The sequence below is a fragment of the Monodelphis domestica genome, chromosome 6 (genome assembly GCF_027887165.1).
Source record: "Monodelphis domestica isolate mMonDom1 chromosome 6, mMonDom1.pri, whole genome shotgun sequence".
Classification (NCBI taxonomy): Eukaryota; Metazoa; Chordata; class Mammalia; order Didelphimorphia; family Didelphidae; genus Monodelphis; species Monodelphis domestica.
This window is the reverse complement of record NC_077232.1, coordinates 304,142,461-304,163,106: the sequence shown is the minus strand read 5'-3', so window position 1 is coordinate 304,163,106 and position 20,646 is coordinate 304,142,461. Positions and strand designations below refer to the sequence as shown.

The window sequence follows — 20,646 nt, the reverse complement described above, 5'->3', positions numbered from 1 at the left end:
CACTTAATCAAGTTAATCCATCAGAATAATTGCTTAATCAATGACTCAGACAGAAGATCGAAGTCCTGCTGTATTCTGTCCTCCTCAGAACTCAACTGGACTTCTCACCACCAGTAACCCTGTTCATCCTGGAAGATCACTTTAGTCTTGAATCTCCTCCCAGAAGGACCTTCAGGCCCTCTGGCTCTTCTTTCACATTGGCTGGCTCCTTCCAGAACCTTCATCTTTAATGGTACCCAAGGCAGGTCTCTCCTTTTCTCACCTATCTTCCCTGTTCCAGATTTCTCCACCTTTATCCCAGTCAAGTATGTTCTTCCACCCTGCCCTTTTTAGCTTCCCTTCATGTCCCTTCCGAGCAAAGCCTAACTTTGCTTTTGTTTGTATTTGTATCCTCAGCACTTAGAACAGTACCTGGCACATAGTAATCTCTTAATAAATCCTTATGGACTCATTGACTGACTGACTGGAGTAATGGGTTGATTCCTAGAAGCCACATTTTAGGAAGGATAGAGATCATCCATGGGATGCTGGGCAAAATGATAACAGCCTGGAAATTATTCTTACTGGAGAAAGAAAACTAGGAATGCTTAGCCTAAAGAAGAAAGCACTTGGGGGGGGGGGGCAGCTAGGTAGCACAGTGGATAAAGTGCCAGGTCTGGAGTCAGCCGGACCTGGGTGAAAATTTGGTTTCGGACACATCCTAGCTGTAGGACCTTGGATAAGATACTTAGCCCAGACTACCTAGTCCTCTACACTCTTCTATCTCACAACTGATACTAAGACAAAAGGTAAGGGTCTAAGAAAAAAAGAGGAAGGAGAAAAGATTTGGAGGGACAGGAGGGCTATCTTCAAATAATAACAATAACCTTATAATGGCCTGCATTTATAGATCACTTTACATAGGTCATCCCACTTGATACTTGCAATAAGAACAAAAAGTCCTCAGTCATTAAAGCTAACCAGAAACAAAAAGGAAAAGAAAGAATGAGAGAAAGGGAGGGAGGGAAAGAGAAAATGAGAAAGGAAAGGAGGGAGGGAAGGAGGGAAGAAGGGAAGGAAGGAAGGAAGGAAGGAAGGAAGGAAGGAAGGAAGGAAGGAAGGAAGGAAGGAAGGAAGGAAGGAAGGAAGGAAGGAATAGTATTGATTCTAAGATACAAAGTAAGGGTTAAAAAAAGTCCAATATGTGGTCAGAGGATGATAGATGACCTTCCCTTGTAGAGTTTCTTCTCCTGGAAATTGGTTCCCCATATCAGTGAAATCAGGGCTCTAGTGACCTATACATATCCATTTAAACCATTTCTAACGTCCTAATTTTAAACAACTCTAAGACAGAAGAACAAGGGCTAGGCAAATAGGGTTAAGTGACAATGCCATTACAGTGCTTCCTTTTTGTTTGCTCTAATATTTGTCTTTTGTTTCGTCCTTATTATGAGATACACTCTAGTGTGGGTCTGGCCCATTCTGGAGCAGATATGGCGGTCTCGGACAGATTTTGGCTAAAATGCTGGGGTTTTCTTGCACATTTGAAACAGAATCATGATCTGAACTAAATTTAGCCTCAGCCTTTACCCAGAGTCCTGGTGAGGTCCCCTGGTAAATTTCTATTTGGTATGGGGAGCAGAGGATGTGTCTGGGAACTCGAGTTCAAAGGAAGCCCTGAGGACAAGTAGGAAGGATCCCAAGCGTGGAATTTCTTCATTTTTAATTCGGGGAGTACACAAAGCCGAGAAGTCATCTCCTAATGTTGAAACGTGAAAGGTGGGAGGAACTGTGCCCACAAAGTTACTAAACTGTGCCTAGCCTTTGACCTAGTGATACTACTGTGTCCACCCAAGAGGTCTAAACTAGAGGGAGAAGATCGTTGTGGATGCCTCTTCCTCCAACTAGTAAGCTGAGATTTACATACAACTTTGAGGTTTACAAGAGTTTTACAAAGACATTCTTTAATCCACTCAGCCCCCTGACGTAGGAGTTGTCAGGATCCCCACTTTCCAGATGAGAAGCCTGAGGTCCAGAGGGTAACTGTCCGGAACTGGATTTAAACTCAGTTCCTCTCTTTCTGCCATAACGCCAAACTGGAAAGCTTGCAGAGTCGCTGAACAGATTGTGGTTCTTGTTATGGAACTCAATTGCTGGGAAGGAAAACTCGTCTGGGGTGCTGGAGAGCGAGCAAAAGCCGGACGCCGCCGTTTGATACCGTCACGACCAAGTGAACGGTTTGGTAACCGAAGGACCAGCTGGAAATCCTGTTCCCCGCTCCCTGACCCAGGGGCTAGCCTCAAGCTCAATCCCGCCCCTCGAGGAGCTTCTCGAGGCTTTTTTGGCTTTGTTTTTCTGTGTAGCCCCAAAGTCGAAAGGAGTGCCTGGCACGTAGTAGGCACTTAAATGCCAGAGGGCTAACGGGAGGCGGTGTGCGTTTGGGGACTGTCGGTCTCTCCTAGGGGCTTTTGCTTTCCCGCTTTTCAGGAGAAGAGGAGAAAGAGCCGAGAAAAGCGTTCTTACTAGGCTGACGCGTAGGAAAAGAAATCCATTCGGTGCCTTAACCTACCGCCGGGAGCCTCTACAGAGAAGCGTGCCGCGGGAATGTGGCTGCCCCGCCCGCCTGGCCGTCGGCTCGCTGCCTAGCCCTGTCCTTTGGCCCAGTGCTGAGGGAGGCCAGGTGAGTGCCGGGAGCCAGACGGGACTGTGCCCTCCGGCCAGGCCTCGAAAGCTGACGGGCGCGCGCTGGGGGTCGTGCCCCCATCCTCGCCGCCCCCTCCCCCCGGAGGCCTGCCCGGGGCCGCCCGCATTGTTCCGCGATGACTCGGGATCAAGCGACACAAAGGAGCGCCGGGCGGCCGGGCCGAGCGAGCCAAGGGCAAGAGGTCACTTCCGAACAACTGGGCCAGAAAAGCTCACTTCCAGGGGCGGGCCCCAAGGGGCGGGCCGGGGGAGGAGGCGGCTCATTGAAGAAAGGTAGCAGACGGGAACCAGCTGGCCGGGTCTCCAGCCCCTTCCAGGGGCCATGTGGGGGGCCGCCCTCTATGCAAAGGAAGGGCAGCTTTCCCAGGCACCGGGAATGCCCCGCGGGGTGGGGGTGGGGGGCAGGGTCCCCACAAGCCGCTTAGACTCTGCCTCAGCATCCCTCGGGCAGGGTGCTGTGTTGGAGCCCAGAAGGCCGATCCAGCCTCCTCCACCCTTTCTGCTTGACCAGGTCAGCACCTTCTCTGCCGTCAGGGCCCTGCAACAATGAGCCTGAACCCCTTCTGGGTCCTGGCCCCCTTGGGCCGTCTGCTGAAGCCTTTGGATGCTTGGTGAAGTGCTGTCTGTAAAATGCAGTGCTTGGGGTCACAAATGAAGGAAATTCTAGAGTGCAGTTGGGAGAGGCAGAGAACGAAGAGCACACAGCGGGGCAGTGGGAGACTTTGGGGCCATTCTGTCTGTATATGGGTAACTGGGTGTATGCTTGGCCCCCTGTGTGCATCCAAAGGACACACGTGTATGGTGTCTAAACCTCACTGTACTCCTTGTACTCCACATGCCCACCAGGGCTGGTGCATGAGATGTGGAGGTATGGACACATGTGTGCACCTCTGTGGCTTTGTGTACCTAGGTGAGGATAAAACCAGGAAACCCCGAGTAGTCCTAAGGGTCACTGCCATAGACACTCTTAGGGACAAACCACCTCCCTTTTCCCAGGCTGTTGAATGGAGTGGCTGCCTTTTTTTTTATTTAATTTTGAAGTGGCATTTTGGGAGCTTGAAAGTGACATTGTTAGGGAAAAGAGTAGTGTGAAGTATTAATGAATGGAAGGTGGGTTTGGGGGGGTGTGATAGAATGAATTGTATTGGGCCAGTATCAAACTGTTAACTGTGGGTGGAAAGGCCAACAGAAACTCAAACCAGGGCAGAGGCTGGTCTGAGATCAACACACAGATCACTTAGTAACTGGGAAAGCATTTTAATTAAATAGGGACAGGTTGAACTGGAGATAGGGTAACCCTGATCCTAATTTTCTCTAACTAAAGTCCCCAGGATCTAAATGTCTCCTCAAGGTGAGTCTTCCCAGAGTTGGTCTACACTACTCCTCACTTCAATTATCTAAAATTCCCAGGCCCTGCTCTAGCTAATCCTGCTCTAACCCCACCCCTCTTAGTAAGTATTGAAGGGTAATGATCTGTAGTGAGCTTGGCAGGGCCCAGGGAAAGATCCCAAGTCCCGAGGGGCTCAGATCTCATTCACAACCGCTGCACTTGACAAGGCATTGAGTCAGGCTAGCTGTAGTTCAAGCATCTTCTCAAGAATGGAAGGTCTTAACAGCAATGGACAGGTAAAGGTAATCCACCAGGTAGCTTGGCAGCAAAGCCTCCCAGATGCTTACAGTCAGCAAACCCCCAGAGAGACTGACTGCTTCTCAGGTTTTCAGTTCAACCCTCTTTTCAACATTCAAGATTCCTTTCCCTGCTTCTGTCCTCTGCATCTGTCCCCTGCAGACCTTCCTCTCATGCTGTACCCTCTCTTACTTATAACAGGAGCCATCTTTGTTCTTTTCCATCTTCCTATTTCATTTAGAAGATCATTGGTGTAGGTGAGGCTTTCATGTAGGGGTTACTATAAATAAAATGCTCAGATACCTGGATTTCCCCATATGTGCTCATCCAGAGGTGATACCGAAGACCACAAGGTTGGGGCTCATCCAAAAGCACTCAAAGAACTGTCATACAAAAAGGACGAATGCCAAAGTAGCTGGGGTACCTAAAGTCTTAAGAAAGCATCAAATTTAGCTTAAAAAATGCAGATGGAAATATTCTAGTATGATAATATTTATCATTTTTATTCAAGGAGAGAGTGGAGGCAGTTTGGCTCAGTGGATAGAGGGCATCCCATAGCATCAAGAAACCATGCATTCAGATGGAGCTTCTGACACTGAGCAACTGCAGACAAGTCAGTTGTCCTAGAGATGCTTGAATCAATCAACTCCCTGATACTGTGGGCTGGTGGCTATCATATACGACTTAGAGCCAAGAAGACCTGGGTTCAAATCCTTCCTCTAAGCCTTGCTTTTTATGGGACTCTAGTAAAGTCAGTAAACCTACAAGTTTCTATTTCTTTGTTAGTCAAATGAAGACGTTAGAGTAGATAGCTGAGAGGCTCCCCTTCAGCTCTAAATCTCTGATCTAAGAAGTCAGAAATGGGCCAGGATTGGTGGAGGGAATCTCCACCCTGGAAGTTTCCCAGATCCACAAAAAACATATTTGGGTATCTAATGCAAAATGTGGAACATGTGCTAATATCAACCAAGTAATCATTTAAAGTCATTTGGTGAAAGCAAGCTACTTCTGTAAGGCAACAAGCATTTTATTAAGCAACTACCAGTGATCATCATCATCATTCTCTTGTTTCACTGACTCTTCCCTCCTATCATGATGTCTAATCACTTAAATTGTCATCGTATTCTTATCTTAGGATTTTCTCTCCCCCCCTCCCCAGGAAAATATGAGTTCCTTGAGGGCAGAGACAGAGAAACTAGATGGTAAAGGGTGAAAAAAGAACCTGGGTTTGAATCCTACCTTTCCTACTTAACTATTTGGGAAACCTTGGGTAAGTCTGTGCCTCAGTTTCCTCCTCTGTAAAATGAGGAGATTAGACAAGGTCCCTTCCAGCTCTAAGTCAATAACTATTATTTGGCCCTGGTGTCCCTGGTGCCCAGCACACAGGACGTGCTTAATAAATTCTTAATAACATCACAAAATACACATATATATCTTGTCATCTTTTTGAAGATGTTCTCACACAGTACTTCCTGACAGTGAAGGAGAATCTGCTGATTTTGACAGCCATAAATCTGGTTACCTAATCCCAAGCCAGTTCCCATCCAGAAAATGATGAGCTCTGGCATTCACCTGGGGAGACAAAGCTCATCGGAAGTCGTTAAATGTTTTAATGTGACTCATAAAGAAGGAAGAACTGGCCAACCAACCTACTAGCCATGGCTTTCTCAGCAAATCAGGGTGTGCACCTGCAGAAGCCTTTTCTAACAAGGTTTGCTTCACTTTGCAATTGGTATTATTAAATATTTATTGACCTTCTTGAACTCGGGTATAGTGTTCTTACCATAGAGTCTTTGGAAACTCGCTCAGTGAGCAGCTGACATTTTCTCAGCTTCTAGTATAAATAGATGGGATGGATTGGCTTGACTGATAAAGAAGGATGATTGGAAACTTCTCCCACTCAGCTCTGAGCTGTGGTGTCCTATGGGTGGGCTATGATGGTATCTATTCCAGGAGAAAATGGGCTGCCTCCCTGGAAGCCCCAAATTCATTTTCCTCCTGAGGTGAATCCAAGACATTATGGCAGACCTGAAGGGTAGAGATCTTGGAGTTGTCCCTGGAGTGGAAAATGGAAATCACTGGAATGTCTCTTTAACAACCTCATTTGTCTCCTTCTTGAGGGGAATCCAAATGTGTGGGTAATACTTGTAAGGCTGGAGAGTTGCATAGTCCCCTACAGGACAAAGGAAGCTCTTGAGCATCAGATACTTATGGGTGACTGTGAGTCCTTTGAGCTGGCTGTGGGAGGAAATTAAAGGCTGCCCAGTAGCCAATAAGTACTGTGACTACTTCCCCACATCTGTGAAGACCTAGGTAGTAGCTGTAGTCCAAGATTCCCAGAGGAAACCCTGAACTGAGACAAAATGAGCCAAAGAGATGGGATCAGGGCAGGGAGAGCTTAGGGATTCTGGGCTCTGGATAGCAGTAGAAAAAGGGAAAATGCAATGTGTTGGAGTTGGAATGGTACAGGACAAAGAGAGAGAAAAGAAACAACAGGGACAAGATTGAAACTCAGAAACCCATCACTGCTTTGTTTTTGGATGAAGAGGCTCTAGAAAAGAGCCTCAGAGGGTGAGAAGTATGAGATCATCAGATCTAGCTCTGATGGTTCTACTTACAACCCTTTGACCTTGGGCAAGTCTCTTCTTTGAATTCATTAAAAGTACAGTTAAAAACAGACAGGCATTTCAATGAGAGGACTTCAGTTTGAATCTCTGCGTATCTCTCTATCTAACCTTAGGTAAATTGCTTAACTTCTCCAGACCTCAGTTTCCTCATCTGAAGTAGATGGCCTCGCAGGTCCCTTCCAGTTCTAAATCTATACTCCATAAGCTCCACTGTAGTGACACATGACAGCAGCTAGGAGGGCTCCTGACCTGGAGCCAGGAAGACTCCTCTCCCCAAGTTCAAATCTGGTCTCAGACACTTATTGTATGACCTTGGGCAAGTTGCTTAACTCAGTTTGCCTCAGTTTCCTCATCTATTAAATGAGCTGTAGAATGGAGATAGTGACCCACTCTAGTATCTTTGCCAAGAAAACTCCAAATGGGGTCAAAAAGAGTCAAATGACTGAAAAGCAACAGAACAAATAAGCAGACAATTAATTCTGTGATCTAATATTCCCTCTCAAGTAAGAGGAAATGGGTCTAGACCCCACCTCTGCCACATACTATGTATATGACTCTGGGCTTAACCTTCATAAAACTCAGTGCCCTCAACTGTCAAATAAGGAGCTTGAACTAGATGATCTGAGAGGTCCCTTCCAGCTCTCTATCATTCTATGATGTTATCTAGACATCCATCCACATCTAGCCCTCTACTGCCCTCAGGTAATGTTGTATTTGACAAATGGAAGGAATCTTGGGCCCAAAAACATTTCTCAGTGTTCAAATACCCTTGTTGTATTTCTCAATCAAATCCCTTAAGAAGCATCTTCAGTAAGAAGGAGGGTCCTTTGATGGAAGCTGACTCCAAAGCAGAGCCAGTACCAGCCTCCTAAAGACTACTTCCTGACTTTTCCAAAGAGCCTGGAACTTGGGGATATGAAATATGCAACCTCATCCACCTGGATCAGGGGATGGCCCAAAACCAAGACCCTTTGCTGATCCTTCCACCACTGTCTCCCAACCAAGAGGAGGTAGTTTGAGAGATAGATACTGAACTACATGGTATCCCACCCTTAACTAGTTTCTCACTGATGAGAAAGTCACTGCAACAGTTCATTTGAGTTTAGAGAACAAAAGGGACTGGACCAGTGATATAAGATGATGTAGGGAAACTTCTTCTGCCAAGATGGCACCTTGGTACCTTTCCTACAACCTCTAGTCTTAGAGAGTTCTCTAGGGTACTGAGAGAAGCAGTCAAAAAGTATTATGAAAAGACATAGAAGACCCATTTTTAGCGCATAGAAGACAAGAATCAAGAGGAAGAAAGGAAAAGACTAACCCATCCTCCATGCTTAGCTTATTAATCTGATTCAAGAAAGGGATTTTTTTTTTGCTACTTTTTTGTTTGGTTAGTTGGTTTTTATGTTAACGTCTAAGACTTTAAACTGGTCTAAATTTTTAAATGTAGATTATTAATAAGCAGTCACAACTTTATTTAAAATAAGTGCATGATTTCTTCTGATATATTAAAAAAAAACACAGAATTTGGAGTCAGATTTCAAAACCTGGTTCTCTACATCCTACCTATGTGACTATGGATGGGCAAATCATTTGTTCTCTGCAGCCTATTTCCCTTCAGAACAAAACAAGGGCATCAAATTAGATATTTCTAATATCCCTGGCAGCTTGAGCTCCCCACACTTACATTTTCATGGCTAAAAGAGTGGAAGGAATTGTTTAAAAGATACTTACTTGCCTTGGAACCAATACACGATATTGATTCTAATATAGAAGATAAGGGCTTAAATTTTTTTTTAAATAAAAGATTCTTATTGCAGGTGGTTTACCAGAGCAAAAAAAATTCCATTTCAAATATTTTATAAATAAATTTTCTCCACTTTTTTCAAGAAGAATATCCATGTGGTTTTCCATTGCCAATGACAGGATCATTCTCCTAATTCCTTTATTAGTGCAAATCGATTCCGGCACAAGAGGTAGGAACCAATCCAACAAGCACCTATTAAGCTCCTACTGTCTGCCAGGCATTATGTTAGGCACTGGTTCTCCCAAGGCAAGAATGAATATCCCAACTCAAGGACTTGCATATTTTCTGTGTCCCACACAGCACAGAGCTGAACACAGGAAGAAGCACAGTATTTATTGGCTGATTCATGTGGGGACAGATGTGAGGAAGTTGAACATATACCCTCTGGGCTTCAATTTTCCCATCTGCAAATGAGGAGACTGGACTTGAGGGCTGCTAAAGCCCCTTCCAACTCTAAACCTATGATCCTGTTATCCCTCTCTAACACTCTGATAGCTCTCTGATCTCCTTCATGGGAGTATATCCTCCAGGGATGCAGATCACAATCCATCTATGGCTGAACGTCTTGTCCATGTTCTTCCAAAAGTTTGCCATGAGAAGTTGACCCAACTTGCTGGCGGCCTTCCTCACATTCTCTTGCATTTCCAGGATGCTAGAGGAATCCAGATGTTATCTGTTGGTTATCCTTTACTCTCACCATTTAACCAACCTATCTTAATTTGTGGCTATCTGTTTCACTGATGGCATCCTTTACCCAGTTTCTTCCCTTGTGATGTGCTGTAGCCACCTCATCGTCACCATAGACCTCTCCATTACCCTTTGGAAAATCAAAACTTCACATCAGAGTCTGTTGTTGTTCAGTAGTCTTCAGTTGTATCTGATCCTTTGTGACCCCATTGGGGGTTTTCTTGGCAAAGATACTGGAGTGGTTTGCCATTTCTTTCTTCAGCTCATTTAACAGATGAGGAAACTGATACAAACAGGGTTAAGTGACTTGCCCAGGGTCACCCAGCTAATAAATGTCTGAGGCCAGATTTGAACTCAGGAAGATGAGACTTCCTGATTCCAAGCCCAGTGTTAGATCCACTGCACCACCTAACTGTATCTCAGAGACTCTAGTTACATATTATTGGAAGAATTTTTTTTTTAAATTTTTCTTCTTAAGCTTTTCCTCACCTGGAAATACGTGTAGTATTGTTTCTGAACGACTCAATAGTAGTGTGAGAAGGAAGAGAAATTTTGTCTGACTGGGTTGCCATCTTGTTTGGCAAGGGTCTACCTTTTTCACGTCCCCTCTTCAGTGGCTTCCCTGCTGCATTCTGTCTTCCCCATAGCAGCCAAAGTGACTTTCTGAATGCTCAGATCCAATCATGCCATTCTTCTGTTAAAGAAGGTCAGAAGTTTGATGTTACCTCCAAGACCAAATACAAACTTCTTTGTTTGGCATTTACCATCTGGCTACCACCAAACTACCTTTCCTGCTTTGTTATGTATCTATTCCCCTTGAGGCAGTTAGGTACCATGGTGGGTAGAGCATGGGGCCTGGAACCTGAAAGACTTGAGTTCAAATCCAATCTTAGATATTTCCTAGCAGTGGGGTCCTGGGCAAGTCACTTAACCTCTAACTGTCTGAGTTTCCCTGTTTGTACAATGGGGATAATAATAACCTATCACCCAGGGTTGTTTTGAGAACAAAATCAGGTGATCTTTGCAAAGTGTTTAGCACAGAACCTGGCATATAGTAAGGACTTTAAAAACCACATTCAGGGGGCAGCTGGGTGGCTCAGTGACTTGAGAGCCAAGTCTGGAGTCAGAAGGATCTAGATTCAAATTTGGCCTCAGACATTTCCACCTATGTGACCCTGGGCAAGTCACTTAACCCCTGTTGCCTAGCCCTTACCACTCTTCTGCCCTGGAACCAATATACAGTACTGATTCTAAGACGGAAGGTGAGGGTTTTAAAGATAAATAACTAAAATAAAATAAAAACCACTTGCTCCTGTGCCCGTCGCTTACTTCTTTACAAGAGAGCCAAATCAATCTCTTCTTTTTCTCACAGATAGCATTCTATCTGCCTTCCATATGCTTGTTTCCTCTGCCAAGAGCATTTTCCCTGCTTACCTGTACCAGTCTGAGACTCTCAAGCTTCCTTGAAAGCTTGGCACAAATGTCTCATACGGCATGATGCTTTGCATCATCTACCCAACTGCTAGTTCTTCCCCCATCCAAAAAGGCATCTGGTAGGAGTCATTGTGTCAGTCCAGTGCTCTTCGAGAGGTAATTCCGGGCATCGTGGCCTCTCAGTGTGTTGCTCTGGTCCATTTTGGTTCTTTTACCATAAGTCGAGGCATCTATATGCATAAGCATTTGTCCATTCTTCTTTGGCAAGAGATGTGGAGTATCGGACTCAGTGATGATTGACCAACACCTTCTTGAGCTGGCCTTTGGGGTCATCCGTCATAGACATTGCCTGCTACCTCATTCCTGAGATGGCTGGAAGTCGGTGAGCTGGATCTTTGGGTTGCTCCCTGGCCACAGCCCGGATCCTCCACTTATGCAGTGAAAACATGCTTCACCCCTTGCTGAGCTTTGCTTTGGCTACAACGAAATAATAATGGTAATGGATGATAGCCATCATTTTATAGTACTTTAAAGTTTGCAAAACTCTTAACAAATGTTACCTCGATTGATCCTCACAGCAACCTTGAGAGGGAGGTGCTATTATCATCTCCATTTAACAAATGAGAAAACTAAGGCAGTGTGAAGATCCAATATGATCCCATTCTGGACTTTAAGTCCAGACATAGCCCACCATTTCTGTTTTCTTGGATCCCAAAGGTATTGGCTTCGGATATTTCCCATAAAACAATTCATCTCACCCCTTTCAGAAGCCTGACGGTCCTGTAGGAATTCTAGTGCACACCCGCCTTCTACCAAGTCTTCCTCAGGAGGACAGGATTTCCTTCTTGAGATCAATCTTTGCTTGCATGTATTTTTGTGCTCTATAACAAGGTTGCATCTTAATCCCCTAACAGGTCAGAATTCTCTCTACAACCTCGGGAATTTAGCCACACAATGATGCCCCAGAGAGCTATTTTCACTGTAGAGAACCTTTTCACAGGTAATGTTCCTTCATCTGACCCAGGGAAGCTAGCCTTTAATTTAGAGAATGCTCATCCTTGGCAGAGAGAATAAGGAGTGGGCTTTCCTTACGGATGAGGTCTCTGATTCAGATGGCAAAAATCTTGGCCCACTTTCCCATTCAGGTGAGATACATGCATTCAAATACAGGCACATCTGTACCTCAACTGTTGTGCTCTTTTCACTCCCTTTTTCATTTGGGCTTTACGTTTGCTTCAGAACTCCATCACTGCCAAACAAGCCTTCTTTGAATCTTGTCAGCACTTTCTCAGGCTTCTTTTAGGCCTGGTAATTCACAGAACATATTCTTAGAGGATTTTCCTGGCCTCATCCCAATGTAGATCATTCCACTCTCCCCAGATTCTTTTATTGTCTCCTTTAAGTCTTTTATTCTAGCCTCGTCTACAAACCCAGTGTCTGATCCAACAAGTATCAGTGATTCCCCATGACTCTGTCCAGAAGACAATAAATAGTACTTTTCAGAGGCCAGACTGCTATTTTCACAATATTGACCCAGGATGGCAGGATTCTGCCAATTGAGGAAGGAAGAAGTACTAGCAAATCAATCTTTTATAGACTGTAGTAAGAAATACTTTAAGGCAACTGACTCATAGCCAATAAGCTGCATCCACAGAGGGATCATTGACAGCATGCTGATGCCAGTGAAACATGGGGATGTAGACATGGCACCCAGAGGAAAAGGAAAACCAAACCAATGCAAATGAATGAAATCCAGACATTGAAACAATGTTCAAGGCCAAAACCCGGCTACAAAATTTCAGTGAGGAAGAAAAATAAAATCTACAGTGTAATTCAAAAAGGATCAAATGTTGTGTCACAAAATGTTTGGAAATTCAACCAGCTCAGCAAGCTGTTATGACTATCTATTCACTTTCTGGGTTGCAGCCTCTGTGTTATGCTCTGGGAAATAAAAGCAGAGAGCCCTTGCCCTCAAGGAGCTTACTGCTGTCCATTTGAAAAAACCCAGAACTACCAAAGTTGTTCTACTACAACCGGACAAGGGAGGCCATGCTCAAATGGCCACTCCCCAGGCACTGCTCTGAGAGCTCTGGGACACTATCTCTGGAGAGAAGGCAGCAATAATGGGAATTTCCACCAAACTAAAGAACTTGCCATAAGTTCGGGAGTATACCCAAGGAGGAACAACTGCTCTTTACCTAGAGGCTTGGGGAAAAGGTTATAGCCAGAGGCTAGACAGTCTAGGACAGTGGTGGCAAACCTTCCCACCCCCACTCCCAGTTCTGGTGCCCAGAGGGCAAATTCAAGCTGTGAGCCCCACATTACCTGAATTTCAGAGAGAGCCAAGAGAAGAAGTGCTTGCTATGGTTGGCTGGAGGGGTGGGACATGCAAAAAATGTCCTCCAGTGCTGGGAAGAGGGGGGACGGAGCCCAAATGCCGGCTCTGCACATGTGCCACATCTTCACCAATGCTGGTCTAGGACAAGAGTCAGTCAGGGGGGTTCTTGAAGTCAACTTATCAGAGACAAAGGTCAATTGGGGTTTTATAAAACAAGGTTGTCCCTTCTGATAGAGGGCAATAACATATAAAAGGAAGCAGAAAATAGGGGAGAAGATAGAAATGGAATTTGGTTCCTAAAGAATGGGTATGGTGGAGGAGATATGGGGGGGGGGGGAAGGTAGGGGAGGGAAAGGCGAAGGTGAAAGACATTGTAGAAAAAGTTCTAGAAAGTCAAAAGTACAGCGTGGAGAGGAAGGAAAGCATGTGGCCACTGGCCTCTTTCTCGAAGAGGAGGTTCTGAGAGAAATCAGCCAATTGAGGGAGAAATTGCAGGGGTAAGAGGGTGCTTCTAATATGTCAAGCTCAGGGGTAGAGTGATATTCCAGGGCCAGGAGAGTGAGAAGAACAGTCCAAGGAGGAATGAAGGAGAAAGATAAGTGAATGAATGAATGAATAAATAAAAAAACAAACAAAAATGAATCTTTTCTACCCCAAAAGTAGCAAGATATTCAACTGAATTCCACTCGAAACTCAGAGCTATGAAGGAAAAAAAAGTAGCAGAAAAGCAAAAAAGAGATTTCAGAAAAACCCAAATTAAAGCATTCACAGTGCAGATATCGTCAGTGCATACAATAATAATGCAAGAAATTCTGCGTATTAAGAAACAATAAGAAAGATTAGAACAGAATTAAGCTCCCCAAGCAGAAAATAACATAAAACCAGCCTCCAAATATAACAGTGTGGGGTTGGAGATATTTAGGTGAGCAGAGGCCTCCCTAATCCTCCTGAGATACCTCTCCCCTACCTTGGTGTAAGTGGAGTTACCTCTGCCTAATTCTTCCTTACCTCCTCTGTCTTTGGAGAATTAGGGACCAGGAAAAGGGGTGATTTTGATCGAATTCAAAACCTTGATTCAAACTCTGGACCCTAAACTACTCTTCTAGAAAAAGAATTGGCCCAATGATGAAGATCTCCTCCCTACGCAGAGAGAATGGGCTTTTAATGTCACCATAATGTCATAATAATGAACATTTTTATGGTGCTTACAAGTTCATAAAAGACTTTATTTGTGTTCATTCATGTGATCCTTACAACAAACTGGTAGGATACAACTGTGCTGCAATGTACCCCTAGTTTACAGATGAAGAAACTGAGGCAGACAACTCTTAAACCTCAAAGAGATAGCATGGTGGAATGGAAAGAGCTCTGGATTTGAATTCTGAAGACTTGGGTTCAAATCCTGTCTCTAAAACTACTTCTGTGAACTTGGGTAAGGTACAGACCCTTCTAGGTCTCAGTGTCCTCCTCTGTAAAATGAAGGGATTGGACAAATCCATGACATCCCTTCCAGCTTGAAAACTGTAATCCTCTGACTCCTCCCAAGAAAGAAGAATGGAAATAAGCATTTATTAACTGCTAGGCACTGTGCTAAGTGCTGCTTCCCAAATATTAACTCATATGATCTTCACAGCCATCTTGGGAGGTCAATGCTATTGTTATGCCCATTTTATGGTTGAGGAAACAGATGGGTTGCAGGTCTTGCCCAGAGTAACCCAGCTAGTGATTTTCAGAGGCTAGATTTGAATTCAGGTCTCCCCAACTCTGGCCTCAATGCTCCATCCACTGAGCTACCTCTAGTTTCCGGATGCATTCCTCCCCCATAGAGGTTTGGCAATCTGAATGGCAGTCAAATGGAAAAATAAACTATGGGGGCTTTGGTTGAGTTCTTGTTCTTCTAAGGGGGAGCGCCTCAAAGGAAGGCTTTTCCCTCATACTTGCCCGTACCGCACATTGTGGAGGCACAATGAACTCTGAAAACAGAATTTTTACATCCACCTTTGTTCTAAGACCAGACAGGAGATGCTGAAGCAAAGTGGGTGGTAAGTGGTGTTCTTCAAAGATCTCCTTCAGCGGCTGCTCCTATTTCTTTCTGACTACGTACGGCTAATGATTAACCCCGGTGGCAAAGAAGACTGATGAACCCAGGAGTACACCGATCCGTGGGAGGATCAGAAAGACCTGTGATGTCAGCAGCAGAAGGAGCTCCCCGTGTGGGAACTCCCTTCACAAACACAAGTAGCATCCCACCTATGACTTGGTAAATACATGCGAGGGAGCCTATCCCCAGGGCACTGGGCCAGCAATTTTAGGTCTTCCGACTGTCAAGCCCGATTCTCTCGTCTTACTACATGGCGATTAAATATATAAAATGCCAGAAGAGTATTAGTAGGTGCCACAGAGAGTTCCCTCTAAGACATGAAGGAGCTCAAATAAATGAACCACAAGAGGTACCGCCTACCTTCCAAAAGAGCACGCCACAACCCCAGGCCTGCCTATCCATGCTGTGCAACTCATCGGACCCCAGAAATAATGCCAACAGGAAGCATAACGAACATTTAATTAGCAGCCGTGATGGGCCAGGTGCCGTGTTAAGCACTTTACAAGAATTCTCACATTTGATTTTTACAATAACCCAGAGATCTCCATTTTCCAGATGAGGATACTGAGGGTAACAGAGGTTAAGTGACTTGGCCAGGGTCATACCTGTGTGAGTTGGAAGGACCCCCAGAAACCAAGGTTTCTTGACCTCTTTTGGCATGTCCTCCTTTGTGGTTCCGTGAAGCCTGTGGAACCAGGCTGGCAACAATTTTTTAGATAAGTGAAGGAAGTGATGAATTTTAGCTTCGAGCTAGTGACAATAAAGAGGTCACTTTCTCCATCAAAGTAGATGGAACCCCTAAAATCTCTCTGTGGACCCCAGGTTAAGAAACCCTGGCTTGTGGCAGCAGGACAATTCTGAGGGGCTTAGGACAAAGAATGCCGTCTGCCTCCAGAGAAAGGACTCTGGGAGTCAGACACAGATCAAGGCAGACGATTTTCCACTTGTTTCTTTGGGGACGTGGTTTGGGGTTTGGTTTGTTTTGAGATTATTCACTTACAAAAACGAACAATGTGGAACTATGTTTGGGGTGCTAATACATGCATAAAGCAGATGGAAATCACCTGCCAGCACCAGGAGAGAGAAGGGAGGGAGGGAGGGAGGCAGACAAGTTTGATCATATAACGATTACATGTTATTGGTAAAGCATCAAAATCAAAGAATACTAAAATGTGAAGAAACCCTTCCTTTTTCAGGTGAGGACGATGAAGACCAAGTACGTGACCTGCCCCAGGTTACATACAGGTGACCACTGGGAGTGGAGAGGGGAGAAGATTTGAACCTAGAACCCCTGACTGCTCTCCCCATAGTACCATGATGCCTTCATTTTATCAAATAGGCAACCAGTAAGTACTTATAAATCACCTGTTAGAAGAGGCAATGGGGATCCAAAGACTGAAAATGGTCTTCAGGATGCGAGAAAATTGGGGAGCTTGATAAGCCACAGGGAAGAATCCACTGGACAAAAAGAGCTTAAAAATGAGAGAGAGAGAGAGAGAGAGAGAGAGAGAGAGAGAGAGGCGCAGAGACACAGAGAGATAGAGAGATAGAGAAAGAACAGTAATAATCTAAGGGAGAAAATCCAAGGGGATAAGATCAAGGGCACAAGTAGAGAGGATGGCCTTGGCAAGGAGAAAGGACACATTTTTTAAGATGGGATAAAAAGATGCAGGGGCAGCTAGGTGGCATAGTGAAGAGAATGCTGGTCCTGGAGTCAGGAAGACTCATCTTCTTGAGTTCAAATCTGCCCTCTGACACTTCCAAGCTGTATAACCCTGGCTGGGCTTAACTGAACTCTGTCTCAGTTTCCTCATCTGTAAAATGAGCCGGAGAAGGAAATGGTGAACCACTGCAGCATCTTGGCCAAGAAAACCCCTAATGGGGTCATGAAGTCAGACGCAACTGAACAACAATAAAGAGTTTATCAGCAATGTCAAATGCTACAGTGAATTAAAAAAGAGAAATGGACTGCAGATGATACCACGGTAGTTTGAAGTGTGGAACTGAGTAGGGAGAGGGAGAGGGAGCTCAAGGCACAGGGAATGGATTCTTTAGTAAAGTATGGAGGAAAGTCTTGCGCTAGAGGATAGAGGGAAGTGACCGTACAGCAGACAGCTTAAGAAAAAGAGATGATTCTGAGCAGCCACTGTGGAGTTCAGCAGGGTCAATTGGGAGGAGTCCAGTCTTTTGGATTATAATTGGAGCCAGTTTTGTGAGGAGTGTTGGCCCCACAGTGGGCGACCAGTTGGGAGTGGATAAAATTAACATGTACTGGACCCAGTCATTCGTGTTTCTTCCTCCAACAGTGCTGGGCAAACAAACAGATGGCAGGAGAAGGCCAGTGATGGGAGTAACCTCTAGTTTGGGTCTGGTTTAGGACAAAGGGGGAAGGCCTGGAGTGGAAGACAATAGAACCAATTAACTAGAGGGTCCAGACTCAGAAGAGCACTTTATTAAGGAGGCCAGAACAGGCAGGGATACGTCAAAGGAACCAGGTGCCACAAGGAAGAAGACAGGGATGGAGAGGGAGAACAGGAAGGGCAGGAGATCACAGTTAGAGGAATTTCGGTGCTAGGGATTATGGGTATGTACAAGGCAGAAGGAAAATGCTGATGCCAGAAGTTGAGGAGTAGATAAACTAGGCAGCGTGGGGATTTGAGCAAGCATCAACAGAAATATCTGAAGTTTGCACCCAAGAACAGGGATGAGAGCAAGCCCAACAGTGAGCTCTTCAACAAAGAGGACTTGGGGGAACAAGCACCAGAATTTAAATAGCAGAATTTTGTTGAACGAATGTCCTTACAACAACCCTAGGGGGCAGTTGCTATTATTACCACTGGATGTGGAAACTGAGGCAGACAGAGGTAAAGTGACTTGATCAAGGTCATTATAGTGAGTAAATGTCTGAAGCAGGATTCATACTCAGCTCTTCCTGCCTCCCAGGACAAAGCCTTATGCACTTCACCACTTGGCTGCCTTGAATGAATGAATGAATGTATAAATGTATAATGTATAAATGAACAACCCCCCAAAATAGTGCCTGCTATATACCAAACACTGGGGATATGTAAGCAAAAATGGGAAGGGGGTGCATCTCCAAAAATCGGTGTGTGGAGGCAGAGAGGTCTGGAAGAGTCCAGGAGAAGTGGGCAGACTGCCTCTTCTGCCTCCTGGCCCACTGGCGTGGGGCAAGGAAGGGGCCTGAGAGAAGATAGCGCAGCAGAAAGGAAGGTGGCCCAGGGAGGCAGCGCCCCCGAGGAAGTCCACACAAAGATAAGGGCAGGAGGATGAAAGGAGCCAGAGGAGCAGGTCTAGCAGGAAGGGCTCTTGGACTTGAAGAAATAGAGAGAAAAAGAAGGCTCTCCAGACATCAGGGAGGAGGAGAGAGCTGAGGGAGAAAGCTCCCGCCTCCGCAGGCTACAGACTCCTTCCTCAGACATTTTCCAGGAGCAGCAGCAATGCTGACTTAATGATTCTTCTCTGGGCACTGGGAAAGGGGCAGGACAGAGAGGGATGGGGGAGAGGCCATCCCTGACTTCCTCTGACTCCTCCACAGGAAATCTGCCCAAAGGGCTCCAAGCTCTTCTTGCTTTCTTATGACACGTTGAGTATTTCTGTATTATCGCTGTATCTTAATATCTAATGTAATTTGGAGCAGGTAGGAGGCTGGATGGAGACAGAACCAGGCCGGAAGACAAAAGATCCTGGGTTCAAATATGACCTCAGACACTTCCCAGCTGTGTGACCCTGGGCCGGTCACTTAATCCCCACTGCCTAACCCTTACTGCTCTTATGCCTTAGATCCAATACACAGGACTTATTCCAAGATGGAAGGTAGGGTATTTTTAATAAAATACATTTAAATTATATATATGCATATATTTTAAATCATATATACTATATATTATATGTAATAATATAACATATTATATTATAATTTCATATATATAATACTTTTTAAATTACGTCTCTATATCTATTTAGCATTCCCACTGGACGAATCCCGACAAGCTGCAGGCTGAATCCCAGGGGATCTCTGTACCAGGTCCGAGGCTATCTGAGGGTCTACAAGCCCAAAACTAGAGTTCACAAGACACACACACGCGTTTCCTGTTATTGGTCAGCCACTCGTCACAACTGGCTCGGAGAAAAGGCATTTCCTAAAATGGCACCATCTGAGCTGCCCGAACTCCCGGGCTGCACATGGGCTGCCCTCTCCCAAGAGTCCTCCCAGCGTTGGCGGGACGCCACGCGGGGACAAAGGCTCAAGAACAGAGCCGGCTCCGGCAGCTCCTTGCTCTGGCCCCGCGGGCCCAATGGATCTCTGCAAGCTGCTCCATTGCCAGATGCCGGGCGGATGGCCATGAGGGGTGAGGAGACAAATCCCAGCCGCCCTTACTGCTCTCTGGAAAAGGGGCAGAAGAGAAGGCAAACGGCGCTTGTCTCTGGAGAGCCGGCTCTTCCTTAGGGCCTGGCTCCGGAGTGACCGCCAGGAAGAACAGCCCGCCCTTTTGTTGCCGGAAATCGCGCTGGCCAGCCATTCTCCCCAGCGACGCTGCTGTCCTTTCCCGGCTGCCAGCCTCTCGCGGCAGCCTTCAGAAAGAACGACTCCCGGCACGGATGGCGCTTGAAGATTTGTAACATACGTCCCAGATTTCACCCTCCCGACAGCCCTGAGGGAGACGTCCTGCGGATCCCCATTTTCCTTCTTTTTTTTCTTTTCTTTTCTTTTTTTACTTTCCTTCTTAGAATCTATACCTGGTATTGGTTCTAAGGCAGAAGTGCAAGCTGAGCAGTGGGGGTTAAGTGACCTGCCCAGGGTCACACAGCCAGGAAGTGTCCGCGGCCACGTTTGAATCCAGGACTCCCAACTCTCAATGAGTCACCTGACTGTCCCTGTCATCCCCATGTTACAGTTGAGGTGCAGGGAGAGGTTCAGTGGCTTCTTCCACGTCTAAAGGAGTAAAAATGTACAAAGCTTTCTCTGCTTTTCTCCTTTCTCTTTGCAGCCCCTTTTCTAGCTTGTCTCCATCGCAGGGACCCTCTTTCTGCTTGGGTCTGTATCCTTGGGCTGAACCCGCTTAGAAGCTGACTTTACGCGGGGTGAAAGGGCCATCCCCAGGGACTGGGGCCCTCCTACTCCGGTCACTGGAGGCTTTAAGGGCCAGGCTGTTCCGACTCTGTGATCCCACTTGGGTTTTCTTGGCAGAGATCTTGGGGTGGTTTATTATTTCCTTCTCCAGCTCATTTTCAGATGAGGAAATGGAGGCAAGCAGGGTGAAGGGACTTGTCCAGGGTCACACAGCCAGTGTCCAAGGCCTGGTCTGAACGCAGGAAAAGGAGTCT

The 20,646-nt window shown here is 45.7% G+C and overlaps 1 protein-coding gene across 1 annotated transcript in view; it reads left to right on the top strand.

Annotated features, from left to right (window-relative positions):
- LOC103093520 (uncharacterized) overlaps window positions 1-6,072 on the top strand; it is a 49,363-nt gene extending 43,291 nt beyond the window's left edge. Inside the window, exons 2-4 of the mRNA XM_007495767.2 lie at window positions 2,084-2,292; window positions 2,378-2,955; window positions 5,762-6,072. Of these exons, the coding sequence (XP_007495829.2) occupies window positions 2,084-2,292; window positions 2,378-2,955; window positions 5,762-5,864 (890 nt within the window). The 3' untranslated portion in view covers window positions 5,865-6,072. The remainder of the gene's footprint in view (window positions 1-2,083; window positions 2,293-2,377; window positions 2,956-5,761) is intronic.
- Window positions 6,073-20,646: the final 14,574 nt, after the last annotated feature.